Raw genomic sequence first — 17,358 nt, forward strand, 5'->3', positions numbered from 1 at the left:
GGGTTTCTAGGCTGATGACTGCATGTAGGTGAGAAGAGAAATCAAGACATGCATGCCTTTCCTATAGTAGTAAAAACCAAACCAAAACACACAAAACTCTTGAAAACTGCCAGAGAATACGCTTTGGTCTGAGTAGACACTTTCAGTGTTAAATATCAATTTTTCTTGTATTTGATTGTGCTTCCTGTTGTGCTCCCCACAGACCCCCTCCCCAACGAAGCAACTTCTGAAGTTGTTAGTCTTTTTTCAGTCATCATTTAATTTTTGTTAATTCTAGTCCTGTCTTTCCTCCAGGGGTGAGAGAGAGGCCTGGCCGACTGGCAGAGTCTAGTGGCATTTCCCACCATAAACACGAACACAGCTCTGTACCACCTCTGTTCTTTGCAGAGCTGAACTGAGTGTTAAAATCTTGGAGTGGAGGGAAGAACTCCTGCGGGGCAATTGGATGCAAACAAGGGGTGCTGGCATTGGGCCAAGGGATGCAGGCTCCTTTTTCGAGAACATTCTGTCTGACTTCTGAAGCTAATCACCACTTTCTATCATGTCTACTTATTCAGCAGGATAATTAAGCATGCTTGGCTCTTGATGCTGACAGGTTACTGGATCCTGTTAGGAGAGCTAGGGTGTTTCTAGGGCTCTGCCTTACCTGATGTGATCTTGGCCAGATCACTACGTTTCCTGGTCTTGTTCTTCCCTTTGAGACTGAGGGAGAGAAATAAGTACACCTAATTCTATCCATTTCAAGAAATATTTGAGGGCTCATTATGTGTGGGATAACCAAAGTGAGTAAATCATTATGTGCCCAACAGGAGCTCTGGCCTTTGGGAGGTGGGAGGGAGATAGAAATTATTGTAACTCTGGTTATATTTTAAAAACTAATATCAGATAGAATAAGATAAGGAAAAGTACCTTAAAGAGTCATATGACGTGAAACAATAATAATCCTCTCTGAGCACTTAACGATAATCCTACAGAGTACATACAGTTGTGACCCATTTTATAGATGAGAAAAACCAAGGCTCGAAGAGCAACTTGCTTAAGGTTATAGAGCTAGAGGCTGGATTCGTACAAGTGTTGTGGCTCCAGAATCTGAGCTTTTAACCACTCTAGGTATTGCTTCCCTCCAGGAAAGGAGAGACTGCATCCTGCTGTTCTCTGAGGAGGAACCTTCTGCTGAGGGCATAAAGCAATCCCTTTTGCCTGGGGTTAGCTGATGAGAGGTCAGGGAGAGGTAACTTAGGCTACATTCTTGAGGACTTGGAGTTTGTGCTTCTTTGAGGACTCTGGCAGAGTCAATTAGAGGTTTGGGAGCAGGGGATATGAATGGAGTGGCAACTATGTTTTAAGATGGATCCAGCAGTGGTTACATCCAGCAGGTGGATGTAACTGGTGAGAGTGTCTATGGCGGTGAGAGTGTCTATGGCGATGATAGTGGCCACAGAAAAAGGAAAGAAGTAAAAGGAAGGACCAGGCAATTGATTTGATTGAAAGGGGTGACGAAGGGTCAGACTCAAGGGTTTTGAGCCTCTCCTCGAGTAAGGACAGAGAAGCATTAACAGAAATGGGCACTGTGAGGAGCTGATTTGTAATAAAGATTGGGGAAAAGGACTACTGTTTTTTGGTGTGATGAAGGTCAGATTACATTGGAAATTACAAATGGTTACCTTACAAATGGAAACTCATTTAGTCTTCACAATGGCCGTTGAAGGTCACTTGTTTTTCTCATTGCATAGATGAGCAAACTATACCTTAGGTAAGTAACTGTCCTAGGGGCAAATGACATATAAGTGGCAAACTTCTACTTGAACCCAGGTCTGTTGATGCCTCCTGTCCTGTGTCCCATGTGACATGCAGGGCAGCACGTCAGGACAAGGAGGGGTATTAAAGCTCCTCCGTTGTGATGCTTAGTGCATCATTAGAAACATGGACCTGGAGTGCATATCAGGGCTGGGGGCAAGAGGTTCAAATTACTGAGGTCTCTGGACAGAGGTGTTTATTTAAAACTAGGGAAAAGGGCTGGGCGATTGAGAGGTGAGAGAAGAAAATGTAAACAAGAACCTTGGGGGTTGACTTGTTTTAGGAGTTAAGAAGAGGAGACAAAGTGGTAAGTGATCATGAGAAGGACTGGGACAGTGTAAATAACATGGATGCTCAGGAAGGAGAGAATTTCCAAGGAAAGTGTCTCAACAGGATTTCTGCAGCCATTTATCGAATCCCTGTTATGTGTGCCAAGCACTTTACAGTGTTGATGGTGTTAACCTTAAAAATGAAAGTCAGTTATTTTACTAGCAAAATGGGTTTCTTTGGGAAAAGTAGAGAACTGTAATTTGAGACATGAAAGCTATGGCAAAACCATAGGCAAGTCTAAGAAACAAAGGAGAGGAACATTATTTGATGGAGAAGAAGAAGGAAGTGGACAGAGGTTGTTTTGAATTCAGGTCAGCTGCAGAAAAGTCCCAAGTCTAGGCTGGTGACCCTTTCTCATTGGCTGAGTTGCAGGGTAGTTGATTTCTTGCAGGAAATTCAATGTACATCTTTCCCTGTTGGGGTCTGTAATTGACAATGCTCCCTTTAATTGACTTGAGTAGCAGGGCTGTCTCTTTGAGCCTCTCCTTCTACCTCCAGACTCTACTTTAGCGAGGTTTCCCTTTATTAATTTAAACAATGGCAAGATCGGAGGAGAAGAGACCTTTGGATTTGGAAGTTTGAAAATTAGAGCCGGTACTGATGTGAGCCTGACTCTCGAAATGTTAGCAGTTAATCCTGTCTGCTGAGGCGGCTCACACCTGGGAAGCCCACAGTTAACTGGGAAACCGATGTGTGTGGTGATGATGAAGCGGTGTATCAGGGCTCACTGGCAGCGATCCCTCCATGTCCCGGGAGCCTGTGAAACTTGTTGGCCAAAAAATGGCACTGCAGAAGGGAATGTAGTATAGCTTGATCATTGGTTTGGGGCATTTAAAAGATGATAATGTGAGGGAAAAGTGCCCCTTCTTAGAGTTTCATAGTTTGATAGAAGAATGTCTTTTAAAATTGTTTTAAAATGGCATAACCAATACTAATTCTTCAGGTTGATGCTTCCTGGGCTTTCTTTTCTCTCTAACCCTCTCTCCCTCTCTCATGATGACTTTTCTTTCAAATGCTGTACCAAGGACTTGGAATCATTAACTGTTTACCATAACACTCCATTAAGTCAAAGCTCATTCAAATGACTGCTTTATTCTAGCCAGTAAGATGTCTGTTTTGTCTAAGAAAAAGTTAAATCAGAGACAATTTCAAAGCATCACACGAAGATAAGTTTGAAGAACATTTTCTATGGTTTTTTTAGAGGCAAGATAATTAAAATAGAAAAAAAAAAAAATAGCAGGAGTCTGGAAGAGAACAAGGAAGTGCTGTATCAGTAAATCCAGAGCACTAAACCCATAAATGTGTTAGAGCTGGCTGGGAGAGTTCCGTGCAGGGGAGATTGAACTTCCAAGGAATCATAGAACCTGGATGGTAGTCACAATTCTGCCACCAACTCACTACCTTTGTGAATTCAAACAAGCCACCGATTTTCCCCTAGTCCTCATTTGAGGGATACTTTAAAGACCTATTCAGCAACAACAACAAAAAATCGTGAGATTGTCCATTGTCTGTGGATATTGTCTCTTCAGCAAAATTTAGCTTGGGGGTTGGCCTGCTCCCACCACCTGGCCTGCTTCTGCATCGCCTCCCACACAGGGAATGCAGAGCTATTACAGCAGGAGTGAAAAGATGTAACAGAAAAGAGGGTGAATCTGAGAAACTGTCTTTGTAGTAATGGGTCATGTTGGATGAGTATGGGGGGTAGACTTTTTTACTTGCCCTTAGGTGTGAACCAGGGCTCCTGATATTGTGGAGTTTTTTGATACTCCCAGAATCCCCCTTTTTTCACCTGGGTATTTCCAAGTTATTATTTGCAGGCTGGATGACTTTGCGAACACTTTGAAGATTTGTTAGGAATGAGTTGGCAACTTTGGCCAGATTTTAGTTCTTTTTCATTTGAGAAAAGGAGGATTAGCTAACAAAGCATTTTGTGTCCTGGGTAGGTAATGGCTTGATTAATGTGCTTTGACTCACTGGCCAAGTAAGCAGCTGATTGGGAGCCATAAACCCAGGGTCAAACTTGTATAAATTAGCTACATCCCAGAGAAGCAGTGTGTTAGAGGCTTGAAGAGCTACTTAAGGCCCTCTTAGTGCACCTGCCCTGTAACACAAGTGATGAGGAAGTGAAAAGCAGGTGAGGTAATGATGGGGGTGTGGCGGCAAAGCATCATCGTGAGAGTTTCAGCCAAGCACCATAGGCTGTGGGGTTGAATAGAAAGGGGATTTGGAACAAAAGTTGCGATGTCAGTGATTTAAGCTTGAGTCTGCCCTTAACTGGTACATTCATGGCTAATTCACTTAACCTTTCTGAGACTCTGTTGCCTGATGCATCTGTAAAATAGGGTGCTGGACGAGACCAGCAAACCGATCAGGCAGGTTGCCCTCTTGCTGCACCCCTCATTCTGCTCTAGCCCTTATTTGAAATTAACTGGCATTTTTGTCTCTGCTACCACCTGATTTTGGATCTGCTGTCAGTATCTTCTCTTCTCCACCAACCCACCAAAAGATTTCGTGGCATAAGGTGGTGCTGTGGGCTTTTGTCCCTCTTCCCCAAAACCATTGTGGATTTCTGAAATAGTATGCTAGGGAAAGTATCGTGAGTCCTGTGTTGCAATGGTTTATTGCTGGGTTTTTGTTTTGTTTGTACGCTGTGAATCCTTTCAGAGTCCAAGGGAAAAAAAGCTATGGGTCTTCTCATCAGAAGAAAGTTGCTGCCGACACCTTCAACAAAAGGTTTCAGAGAGTTCATGGACTCTGAAGGCCCTCAGGCTAAGAACCCACGCGCAAGAAAAATACCATTATTCTATTTCCAAGCTTGTACAGGACTGCTGCTCTCTCCAGGAAATGCTAGGAGCTGGAGGTAAAGGGGACCTAAGGAACTCGAAGGGTCTGAGCCTCACAAATGGCTTGGGAACTATGGTATTGGAGCTGTGAATGAGCCCTGGACAACAGTGTCCTTGACAAGCATGCCACTTCCTGGGGGAAAGCTGTGACCCGTGACAAGTTCCGTGTACCCTTCGCTAAAACGGATGAGATCTGTGAGCTTCTGGTTTCCAACTTAAAGTGGGAACATGATACCTTCTTGCTGCTCTCTTTGTAACTTGGTGTGAGTAAATTTGGGATGGCATTTCTCTGAGAAGTACACTATCTAAATTTAAAAGTTCTGTTTGGGCCAGTAAAGTAATTCTGTCCCTGCCCGAGTTCATCTCATGGAGATCACATTTTCATACATCACTAGTTCGTGTATTAGCTCCCTTTTTACCGACACACACCTTAACATTTTTCATGCCCTTAGAAGATCATTCTGGGGATGACCAATTATCGGTGTACTCAGTCTGTTGGATACTCACTCACATCATTTCATCGCTTTGACTTTCCTGGGGATAAAGCATTCCTCTCGCGGACTCCTAGCCAGGTTTATTTCCCCCTTGGTCTTCGGTATAAAGTTGCTGAGCTAATGGTGGAAATAAATAAGCACCGGCTGTGGCAAGATCCTTTTCTGAGTTCTTTGGAAATACAAAAGTAGATGAAAGTGGACACCGTTTCCTGATTCTGTTTGCATCTAACAGCTCTTCTTCTGTCTCATAAAAAGAAAAAAAAAATCTCAAAAGCATCGAAGTTAAGGTCCTTTAATCTCTTTACCCCACTGCCTCTGCCCCCAGGTCTCATTGTAATCTGTCCTGATTTGGCATACTTCGTAAAAGCAAGCTCGTTCTTTTGTGGAAGTCACTGACCATTGATTACAGTCTGTTCAGAATTTAAATGAATCTAATCAACCTTCAATTTCAGAAACAAAAATGTACATTTTCTATTTTAAAACTTTTTGTTAATAACTTTTCTAGCAAACACGAAAGTAGGTTTCAGCTTCACCAGTGATCAGTGGATGGCCATCTTGTTTCATCTGCATCCCTGCTCACTCCCCTTTGTCCTGGAATTCCAGACATTTCATTTCAAATGAAGCAAATTCCAGACATACCATTTCCCCCTGTAAATATTTCATGGTGTATACCTTTACCTTTGTAAATTTACTCCCAACACCAACACCTTAAAAAATGAACGAGTTTCTTACTATCAAATATCTAATCAGCATTGGCAATTTCCCGACTGTCTTATAATTTGTTTTTGTACTTTCGTTGAACTGGGATTCAAATAAGGTCTATGCACTGATGTTGGTGGATTCATCTCCAGTTTTTCGACATACAGGTTTCCTTCCTTTCTCTTTATCGTTCTTGCTAATTTTCTCATCGTTGTTGATGTGTCTCTTATAGTTCCTATGATCTGGGTTTTGCTGATAATGTTATTTTTAAGGAAATAAGAGTAATGCGCAAGTACGTACTTGTTAAAAAGGGGGTTGTCAGTGTATATAAATGTTTCACTTTTTGCTGAAAACAGCCTAGCTCTAGAGTTTACAATTTAATTAGGCAGGGAAATGGAAGCATCAGGAGACGTCGCTACATTTTTATTCCTGCTCTCTCTTTGTTTGAAGACACCTTGGCAGATTGCATGCAGAGGCGTCACCCACTGCTGAAATGAACTGGGCTGGAACACCAGCCATTCTTCATCAACACCACCAAACAGTTATTTTGGGCAGAGAAATGGAAGAGCGGTTTTGCCTGTTGAATCTGTAGAGGGAAACTGGGGTGATTGAACATATGCATCAAACCCTTTGGTCCCAACGCTCCTCTCTCCCTGTTGTGGTGAGCATCCTCTTGAGGACTGTTCATTCCAGTGGAAATATGATCACGGGATCATCTGGGGTGGAAAAGACTTCTGTGGTCCCCTGGCCCCATCTGGTAACCTTAACAAGGATTCCAGCATCAACTCTCCAGAAGAAAGCTGTTTGTTAACAACTTCCATATCCCACATACACCTGCTGTGCATTCTAAGTCGGCTTTCTCTTTTGTCCTTTAGTGAAACAGATTGTTAAACTTTGTCTGTCTCTGCAGTGGGAGTGTGTGCCTGTATCCATATATGTATCTGTGTAGCTCTTCAGTTAAGATTAATTTTGATTCTTCCCTGTTGTCCTGTAGAGTACACACACACCCCGTTCAACTATCCATATATAGGAATGGTTTTTATAAAAAGGAAGATGTTTTTAATGAGTAAGTTTTGACTTATGGGATTATTGTAGACTTTTTTTTATTGTGTGTAATGATTAATTTTATGCATCAACTTGGCTGAGCCAATAGGTACACAGATACTTGATCTAACATTCTGGGTGTTTCTGCGACAGAGTTTTGGGGTGAGATTAACATTTAAATTGGTAGGTTTTGAGTAAAGCAGATTGCTCTCCATAATATGGGTGGGCCTCATCCAGTCAGTTGAAGGCCTGACTAGAACAAGAAGACTGATTTCCCTAAGTAAGGAGGAATTCTCCAGCAGACAGTCCTTTGGACTAGAACTGTAGTATCAGCTTTTCTGGATCTCCAGCCTGCTGGCCCACCCTGTAGATTTTGGACTTGTCAGTCTCTATAATCACATGGGCCAATCCCTTATAGTAACTCCCTGTATGCACATCCCGTTGGTTTTGTTTCTCTGGAGAATGCTGACAAATGGTGTGGGGGGGGGGAAAAAGCAAGTCGGTATATGCCCTGGATTTATCTAGCTGGCTGTTTTTGAAGTGGTGTTTTCTATTAAAAGGATGGAAAGATCACTGGAGAGGCCATCAGAAAATTGAGATTCTGGCCATAACTCTTCTAGCAAGCTGTCTTTTGGTTCCTGACCTGGTCATTTTCCCTTTCCAAGCCTCACTTTCCTGTCTGTAGAAGGAGTTAGAGCTAAGGGATTTCCAACTTGATGTTTCCGTGAAATAACAAATGTCGAACATTTGACCCAGCTACCGAGGAGGTATCTGAAACCGTTCTTCTGAGGACTGCCCGAGTGCTAGATCAGAAAAGAAGCCGAGGATGTATACAGTAGGGGTGGTGGTACAATGCCAAGCACAGTGAAGAAAAAAATCATGAATAGAGGGGATACTCTGTGCATCAGGTAGGACATTCTAATCATTTCAGTGTAAAGCATCGATGAGTAAATTGCATTAGAACCTGCAGCTTTCATTTCTTCTCCTCGAAGGGCAGATGGTCTCACTTTGAGGGCCCTCAGAATCTGCCTCTGAATTTCAGGAATTCTTATTTTTTGCAGAGGGAGGAGGGTGATGGTGAAGACTTGACAGCTGTGACAAGCTGAGGCCCTCTGGCCAAACTGAGGGGCTCCAGCACAACCAACAGACAGGAAATGCCTGACCCCAAGGACATTTGAGCTATTCTTGACCAAAGAGATTGGAAGGCATCTCAGACTAGCTCTGGCCAATGGGATTGTAAATTGATTTCTCTGTTGCCTTGGTTTGAGCCTTTCTCTTTTTTCAACTTGGGCTTTTCCCTCCAGGTAAAAAAGCAGTAACCACAAGGAGGAAACCGTATTATTTTAGCTTCTCCTGTCTGGTGAGTACTCAGTAGTTAGCTGCAGTAATCTTTTGGCTTTCTGTGGGAAATTAACGTTCACCTCATGTGGCAGCCTGCCACTCGGGAGGGTTGGCATTTTGGGTTGGACCGTCTGGGTGTGTGACTGGGGAAGTCAGCTGCCCCCTGTGGATGTGGACACACTCTTCTTGATCACTGGAGGCATCCAGGCTAATAGGGTCAGGGGGATTTCTTTGCCCTTGGGGTTCTTTCTAACCACAGGCTCACCATGAGGACGCAGGACCCTGATGTCCATCTCCCCAGAGAGGCTAGTGCTGGTTGACCGTTTACTCAGTTGGTGCTGAGGACTGACAAATGATTAACCCCCTGGAATCCCTGGTTAGACCCCAGTTATGGTCATGAGTTCAGCCTTTTGAACCGCAGACTTAAATTGTTTTTCCAGCATTCTCCCCAGTCGGGCGTCCCTGCCCGGGCCTCTGCTATGGAAACTCTCCCCAGGGAGCGGCTGGTGCGCAGGGGGCGTGGGAAGTGAAGGCTGGAGGCTTTGGGCGGCTGTGGGGGAGGCGGGGAGGCCGGCCTGCGGACGCTGAGGTAAGGAAGGCACCCTCGAGAGGACAGGGAGACTGGAAAGGCGCTGCAGCCTGGAGGAGGCGGAGTGGGAGCCGCTCCTGGCCCTCTGCCCAGCCACTTCCTTCCCCTGACATGACAGCCCTGCTGGCCTGGGCTCCCGGCCACCTGGTAGTGGCCATGGCACATGACTCCCCCACCCGGCCCGGCCAGGAGCCTATAGGGGGAGGTCTGCACGCCGGCCGACCCCTCCACCTGCCCAGGGCCCTGGGTGGGCCATGCTCTGCTCCCCCCCCCCCCCTCCCCGCGGCTTCCCAGGCTCAGCGTGCCCTTTCCGGGCAGCAATGCCAAGGCAAGGGGCCAGGACATGCTGGCTGGACTCCTCACAATACCGGGAGCTCATCTGCCGAGCCTCGGTGTTCTGTATATGTAGAACTGGGTGGGTGGCCCTCCGTGTTTGCCTCCCAGAATTACTGGATTATTAGAGTCAAATGAGCTGCATGGCCCACGGGGGAGACCGTCTCACAGCAGGGGCCTGGGGGGCACCTCATGCTACTCCGCCCACCCTGGCCAGAGGTGGATGCGCGTGTGGGGTCCTGTGCCAGATGCCCTGGAGAATGACGGCCAGTGCCTTGTCTTTCAGGAAGGTGAGGGAGAGGGGCGCTTGTCCGCCCCAGCCTGCTCCCAGGAAGTACAGTTGACTCCATAAAGTGGTGGGGCTCCCGCTTCTGGAAAAGGGCTAGGTTTTGCACATAGCCCCAGAGGGGGCCCCTGGGAAAATGCGCTCACTTCCTCTTCCCCCACCGCAATTCCCTCTCTTCCTTCCCTCCACACCTCCTTCCAGCATACTTTACCCCATTTACTTCCACTCTGTGGCTTTAGCTTCACATTGATCTGATTCATCTTTCCAGTGGAGTTGGATTTGTCTAGAAGGTACTTGAGCATCTCCCTAGTGACGTTCCAGGGCAATGAGCAAGACTCTTTTTGGAGTTGGGGGGCATGGAGTTTGGAGGGGACATGAAAATATTGCAAATTCTAGAAACCAGGCTTTGAGCAGTCTTGGCAGAGCTGACTGATCCCACCCTGGAGTGCCCTACACCCCAGAGAAAGCTGTGGTGTTGGTGGGGGGCGTTTGGCGCGTTAATAGCTTTGCTGTGCTAGTTGAGTAAACATGAAAATGTCTCATGGCCCTGACAGTGATGCGTCCTTGGATGAACTCTCTCCTGCATGTCCTAGGACAAGCTAGAAGAGGACTCGGGTACATTCAGACCCAACCTCCTCATGGAACAGAAGCCCAGGAGGGCAAATACTCAGTCACACAGCACAGTGGCTGTGCTGTGGCCAAAAACGGGGGCTCCTCCCCATGGCTGCTTGTTCAATGATTAGAGCTAGTTGCAGAATTCATTCCTCACTGCCCTCACCAGTACCTGTTTGGTTTTCTGCGCCCCCCCCCCCCCGCCTCCCCCCAGACTTCTCTTTCTTCTGTGGTGGTGGCCAGCCCCTCCAGCAGCGTCCGGGTTTATTCAGCTTGTACTTTCTGAATGCAGGATGTATATCAACATCTCCAAACCACTGTGGAACTGCACCTTCCTCCCTCACCCCAGGCCCTCTTGCTGGCTCTTGTGTCCGCAGGGTGGGCTGTTGGTTACAGAGCTTTTAGCATCGAGGCCACAGGAAGCTCTGTGATGTACTTGCCAAAGGCCATTCTTGGTGAATACAGCTGTAACCTTCAACTGAGGAGGGGTATGTGTGTGTATACATAATTTTTTAAATCAAGAAGTTCGCTTAAGTTTCGTAACATTACAGCTACCATTTATTGTGTCTCTCTCTACGCCTGCTGCTTTTACAAACCCTATAGGACATAAGCAAGTCTCATAGGTGGCAGTACAGTTTTTATCGATGCAGAATCTGAAGATGAGCAAGGTTAAGGAACTTGCACAAGGTAAAGTAGCTGACAGAGCAGAGAATTTGAACCTAGGTCAGTGTAGCCGCAAATCTCTCACAGTGCCCTGCCACCCATTCATTATCCACCCCTGGCCTTGCCCAAGAAAACATGTTGCTAGTTTTTATTTTGAGAATGAATGGGAAAGGCGTTGGAACAAAATGTGCTTACAGATCTACTGGCTGACACTTCAGTTATACCACAGTGTTTAGATAACACTTCTGAAAATTGTCTTTCATAGATTGAGATAAGCACAGTTTCTGTCCTTGTCTCCTTGTTGTTTCTAAAATAATATAGCTTTTCCTTCAGTGTATTTTATCACGTTAAAAACAAAGTTGGCTTTTTTGCTGATAAAAAAATTTACATCTTTATTACAGAAAATACAGATGTTCACAAAAAGGAAAAGTGATCCCAAGCAACACACCAGCTTTGGGCTAAGAATATGGGCACTGGAACTATCCTGCAGGGGTTTGAATCCCTGCTGTGTCCCTGGTGATTTGTATGACCTTGAGCTAGTCACAACTTATTTGCCTGTTTCTTCATGTGTCTCTGAAGTTGAACATTATACCCTGCATCATTGAGTTGTTTAGATTAAATGGTGCAAAACCCTTAGAAGTGACCAAGAGATGTTTGATTAACACCTCAATAATGTTCTGATTTTCCTCTCTGAATCTGTATATACATGTGTAAATATATATATGTGTGTGTATGTATATTATATAGTATGCATACTAATTAATAAAATGAGATTTAAAAAAACTAGTTTTCATCTAACGATATATCATGACTGCCTTTCCTTACTTCTAAATAGTCTTCTCTATTACTTGGTAGCTGCCTGGAACCTCATGATGGGATAGCGTGAATGGAACTGAATCCATATTGTGGGCCATGCAGATTTCCAGGTCTCCTCTAATATAGTTCACTCTTACAGAAATCTGAGTAGATGTTGCTCCATGAATGGTGTCCCTCTAGGTGACAGGAGCTTCCTACTCTTTATAGAGCATACCTAATCTTACCTCTCCTGGTGTGAATGAGGATCTGGGCATGTTCCCTTTGGGAGCTCAGAATCTTCTGAGTGTGGTAGCTGTGAACTTCTATATTCTCGCCCCAACTGGGGATCTCAGCCTCTGCCTCTTTTCCTTCTTCCCCCTTAAATCTATAAAAGCTATGTTTCTTCGTTTAATATCTCTGGTATGAATTATCTCTTGGTTTCTGAGAAATCACAAATCAGAAAGTACTCTCCTTCTGTTTTTTGCTGTGCCTGAGGTACTAAGAAGGTGTGGTGTCCTTTTTAAAAAAGGGGTTAGAGGAGAAACCCTAAGCTGCTCTGCTTTCCGGGGTGGAACCCTAACGCCCACCCTTCTGGGTGGAGAGCTGTGGTCAACTTCTGTGCCATCCCAGGCACCAGGCCCTGCCATTTTAGTTTTAGGAGTTTCTGGTGACATGCTTATTTGATGATTTTATTGATGTAGAATTCTACTTGCTGGTCTGAGATTAGGTCCCCCGCCCCTTCTCTGCTTTTAGCCACTAGCAAACCAATAGGTCACATGTTTGAAAACCCTACTCTTACCTCCCCACCTCTAGCCCTAGGGGTGTGTTATATATGCAGACTCAAGCGATGTACTTGTTACAGAGTCTGAGCTCCAGGAGGCAAAGAGAGTTATGGGTGGAAGTGATTTAGGGTCAACAGTCTCTTGTATAATATTCCTCTTAAAAAGTTTATAGCTTTAATGAGACTTTCTCGTAGAGCCTAATCCTGAGTGTTTGGAACCTGTCATTTTAGACTGTATCTATTCTAAAGAAACTCAGCTACATTCCAGGACACTGTTGACTGAACAGTCTCAGACACGGCCATTTTCTGATGATGTTTAAGGGACAGGCTTGATTTTTCACTCTAATCCAGGGAGTACATCCTCATCTCTGAGAAATTGTAGACTATGCTAGGTAGGGCAATGAGTCTGCCAAAATTATGGTGGTGCCAGTATGTCTGAGGTGTGCTGGGATGGCATCAGGACCGAGAAAGAGAAAGAATGTGTATTCCACATGTGTAAAACTCCCAAGTATCAGTTCCTCTCTACGGTGTTTTCCAAAGCCCATTTTAATGTCTCCTTTGACATCCTCCCTGGGAGAAAGGTTAAGTAGCATTGTCCTGCTTGCACTACTGATGAGGATACTGAGACAAGCAGAGGCGAACTGACTTGCCTTGGGCCCTGGAGTAAGACTGGCAAGAGTGCAGAGCCAGGGCTGCCTTGGGGAAAGTCCTCTCAACAGGCAGGAAGAGCTCCCAGCCAAGGAAAGAGCATCTTGCTCAGACGCATTCGTGTGAGTCCTGTTTGGGGCTGCTGAGCCAGACAGCGCTGGACACTTCAAAGTCTCAGTTCAAGATCCTTGACTGATAATCTGCTTTGCTGCCTTGAGCTAAGCCGTAAGAGTGATGGATGGCAGAAGTCGATTATTTTTGGCTCAACTGCTCCATCTTGGCAAGGGGCCTTTAAATGTAAACCTGACATCCACAAAGGGTTTAGGAACCTGATGTCATTTTCTTCCTACAATTCACATGTTGGCCTGTGCTGTAGATGGGGTTACCAGTTGTCACTTTCCTGTTCGGGGCTCCCTACAATGAAAGGATCTAATAAGGCAAAATACATAATGAGGCTATAGAGATGGCTTCTAACACAGAGGGTCCCTACACCCTCTTCCACCCCCCAGCAGCCCGGCTAGAGCTTGAATTCTCTTGACTCACTGCGTGCAGGAAAGCAGCAGGTCCTCACTGGTTTAATCCCCACCTTACTGCTTACAATTTGGTCTAAGGCTGATGGGGTCCTTCTTTTCGAGCTTTATGTTTTCTCAGCCGAAAAATGGAAACAGCCACTTAATAAGGCTAAAAAGCCATGTTAATCCACTTCAGAGATGGAAGGAGATGAAACTGTATCCAATCCAGTGAGAGTTGGCACGGGGTCTCAGAAGGAGTTGCCACTGTTCCCATGCCACCCAGACCAGCCTCCTTTGTGCTTGGTTCTGTGCATCTTAAAATGTGAGGTGGAACAGAGATTTGTCATCTGGGGCTTGGAACTCTACACATTTTCTTGGACCGAGCCACCGATTTTCATGGAATCCAAAGCCAGATATGGTGAGGGGGTGAGGCCAGACTGACCTGACCTTTATCTGTGTTTTGTCTGGAACAGGGGTCCCCGGTCACCTCCCTTGTGCTGTTCTTCCTGGATGGAACAAGAAAATAAACAGGGTGTGTGTGAAGCCCAGGACTCAGCAGACCAAGGGATGGGCTCTGATTTTGAGAACTCTGAAGACAGGGAACGGGACCCAGAAGAAAGAGGAATGGGCTCTAAGCCACAGGATGCAGACAAGAGAGAAGGCCCCCCAGAGCAGGATCTGGGCTCCAACCCACATGATGACGCCCTGGGCGGGGACCCAGAGGAGAGGGGTCTGGTGTCTGACATCTGCCCAGGTGAGGAAAAGCTGGCATTTCCATGGAAGTTGCCCCCCCTCACAGTTATTTCTAGCGCCTCTAGAGTTAGAACCAGCCACAGCATTATTTGTGGGAGAGCCCTCTAGCGGAGACCATTAACATGGATTACAGAATTACAACCTTAAGCCTGAGGAACATCCTTTTCTTCAGTCCAGTCTGAGGTGAGCTGTTCTGGTAGATGTGGATGAAGAGGGTAACTTCGCTGGCGCATCACTTTATGGTGTACAGAACACTGCTAGAAATTAACACCAGAAGGGAACACAGCTAACATCAGAACCTACCTCATCAGGCTGTTGGGGGGAGTACAGATGAGCTGCTTAGCGCAGCCCTGAGCTAACAAAGTATGCAGATGTTTGCAGTTCCAGTCACCATCATCTTTGTTTGTAGATAAGGAAACTCAGTGGTAAGTGACCTGCCCAGGTTTATGTGGCTGATGCCCAAAGTGCTCGAGGCCTCTGCTAAATCCCTTGCTGTTCCTGACCTGGAAAGAGGGAGTGCTGGCCCTCCCCCTCCATCCACCTCCCCGGTCCCATCTCTGGGCGATCGTTGCCTTATACCGCTCTGCATGGCTTGGGGACAGAAATGAATGGCAATCCCTTATGGTCAAGACTAATGAGGTTACATCCCCTCCCCTGTGACGCATCCCAGACTTCTGCTGCTCTCCCCTGCAGTGTGCACAACACCTAGTCTTTCCTAGCTCAGTAACTTTCTGGAGTACCCTATGCTCGGAGGTAAGCAGCCAGAGACAGACAGGTGTGTGTTCTGGAAGTCTCTAAGCTGGGATCACCAGCTCTAGGTCCTATGCTCACTCCTCCTGCCTGGCTTACATAGGAAAGCCCTTAAGCTGGGGTGTGTTTGGTTTGTTGTCCCACCCGCAACAAGTTATATTTTAAAAATCAGCCCATTACCTGGTTAGGACAGGTGATCTTTTCCTGTGGTTGGCTGGAGTGGCCTTGTCTTTTGAGGCCAGGTCCTTGAAAGGCATTGGGAGCTGTGAGTGAGCTAATCTCTTCCGAGACCCCACAGAGTCCCAGCTGGCCCATTTCAAGCAGACTGTCAGGCCTTCAGATGGCTCTGCTGAGCAGAGCCTCAGGTACAATGGGTGGGGCCTGGGCCCCAGAGACAGTTGCCAGAAGAACTGGACAGCCAAGGGGGCGGGTGAGTGAGCTTTGTTTGCCTGGGTTTCAGAGCACACTCTCCTGTAGGCCTTCTCCAAGAGGCACCAGGTGGGAAGGAGGCTGGAATCATGGGGGCCTTGGAGAGAGAGGTTGAGAGTATCTGGGGGAGGGAATTACTCCGCGGCCCGCACCCTTATTGAGACTGGCTTTCTCTGGGTTTACCTTTTGAGCGCCAAGTATAGTCACCCCCATGCCACCTTCTCTGTTGCAGAGGGGCTGCTGAGTGAGGAAGAAGGGGCTGCTCTCCGCGAAGATGATGATTACCAATCTGGTGTAGCAGAGATGGCGATGTTCCCAGGACTGTCTGAGTCCGACAGCATTTCCCGGAGCCCCCGGGAAGAGGAGGAGGAGGAGGAAGAGGAGAGCGCTGGAGAGAACCGGCTCGACGAAGAGGAGCAGCCGCCCCCTCCCATGCTTCCCTGGAGACGGCACCTCTCCCTGGGCAGTCGGCACCGGAGCGACAAGGCGGCCCACCGCCGCTTCCGCCGGCTCCATCACCCCATGGCCATGGACCTCGGGGAGCTCGACAGCCTGATGGCCAGCATCATGGACGCGCCCACCATCTGCCCCGACTGCGGGGAGAGCTTCAGCCCGGGCGCCGCCTTCCTGCAGCACCAGCGGATCCACCGCCTGGCGGAGGCCGCCGCCGCCGCCAGCCTGGAGCCCTTCGGCTTTGCGGGCGAGTGCGGCGCTGTGGTGGGGATGGTGGGCGTGGGCGTGGGCGTGGCGGGGGGCTTCGGGGCGGGGCCCGCGCTGGCCCGGCCCCCGCGCGAGAAGCCCTTCCGGTGCGGGGAGTGCGGCAAGGGCTTCAGCCGCAACACCTACCTGACCAACCACCTGCGCCTGCATACGGGCGAGCGGCCCAACCTGTGCGCCGACTGCGGCAAGAGCTTCAGCTGGCGCGCCGACCTGCTGAAGCACCGGCGCCTGCACACGGGCGAGAAGCCCTACCCGTGCCCCGAGTGCGGTGAGGCCTTCAGCCTCAGCTCGCACCTGCTGAGCCACCGGCGCGCGCACGCGGCGGCCAGCGGCGCGGGGGCGGCGGCGCTGCGGCCCTTCGCCTGCGGCGAGTGCGGCAAGGGCTTCGTGCGCCGCTCGCACCTGGCCAACCACCAGCGCATCCACACGGGCGAGAAGCCGCACGGCTGCGGCGAGTGCGGCAAGCGCTTCAGCTGGCGCTCGGACCTGGTGAAGCACCAGCGCGTGCACACGGGCGAGAAGCCCTACATGTGCTCCGAGTGCGGCGAGACCTTCAGCGTCAGCTCGCACCTCTTCACGCACAAGCGTACGCACTCGGGCGAGCGGCCCTACGTGTGCCGCGAGTGCGGCAAGGGCTTCGGGCGCAACTCGCACCTGGTGAACCACCTGCGCGTGCACACGGGCGAGAAGCCCTTCCGCTGCGGCCAGTGCGAGAAGCGCTTCAGCGACTTCTCGACGCTCACGCAGCACCAGCGCACGCACACGGGCGAGAAGCCCTACACGTGCATCGAGTGCGGCAAGAGCTTCATCCAGAGCTCGCACCTGATCCGCCACCGCCGCATCCACACCGGCAACAAGCCGCACAAGTGCGCGGGCTGTGGCAAGGGCTTCCGCTACAAAACGCACCTGGCGCAGCACCAGAAGTTGCACTTGTGCTAG

At 48.1% G+C, this 17,358-nt stretch overlaps 1 protein-coding gene across 1 annotated transcript; it reads left to right on the forward strand.

Annotated features, from left to right (window-relative positions):
• Positions 1–14,262: 14,262 nt before the first annotated feature.
• On the forward strand, positions 14,263–17,358 carry ZNF697 (zinc finger protein 697). The gene is made up of 2 exons (XM_028101898.2): positions 14,263–14,521; positions 15,932–17,358. The coding sequence occupies exons 1-2, from the start codon at positions 14,278–14,280 to the stop codon at positions 17,356–17,358; spliced, it is 1,671 nt and encodes a 556-aa protein (XP_027957699.1). The 5' UTR covers positions 14,263–14,277.

This window comes from Eumetopias jubatus, unplaced genomic scaffold, assembly GCF_037043125.1.
Source record: "Eumetopias jubatus isolate StellerSeaLion01/CBP00866 unplaced genomic scaffold, mEumJub1_p1.0 scaffold_4, whole genome shotgun sequence".
NCBI classification, from domain to species: domain Eukaryota; kingdom Metazoa; phylum Chordata; class Mammalia; order Carnivora; family Otariidae; genus Eumetopias; species Eumetopias jubatus.

Excerpts from the sequence above, each read along its gene's own strand:
- ZNF697 (XM_028101898.2), top strand. The coding sequence starts at position 14,278 with ATGGAACAAGAAAATAAACAGGGTGTGTGTGAAGCCCAGGACTCAGCA. Across the intron at positions 14,522-15,931 it reads GGTGTCTGACATCTGCCCAG|AGGGGCTGCTGAGTGAGGAA; the intron begins GTGAGGAAAAGC and ends TCTCTGTTGCAG.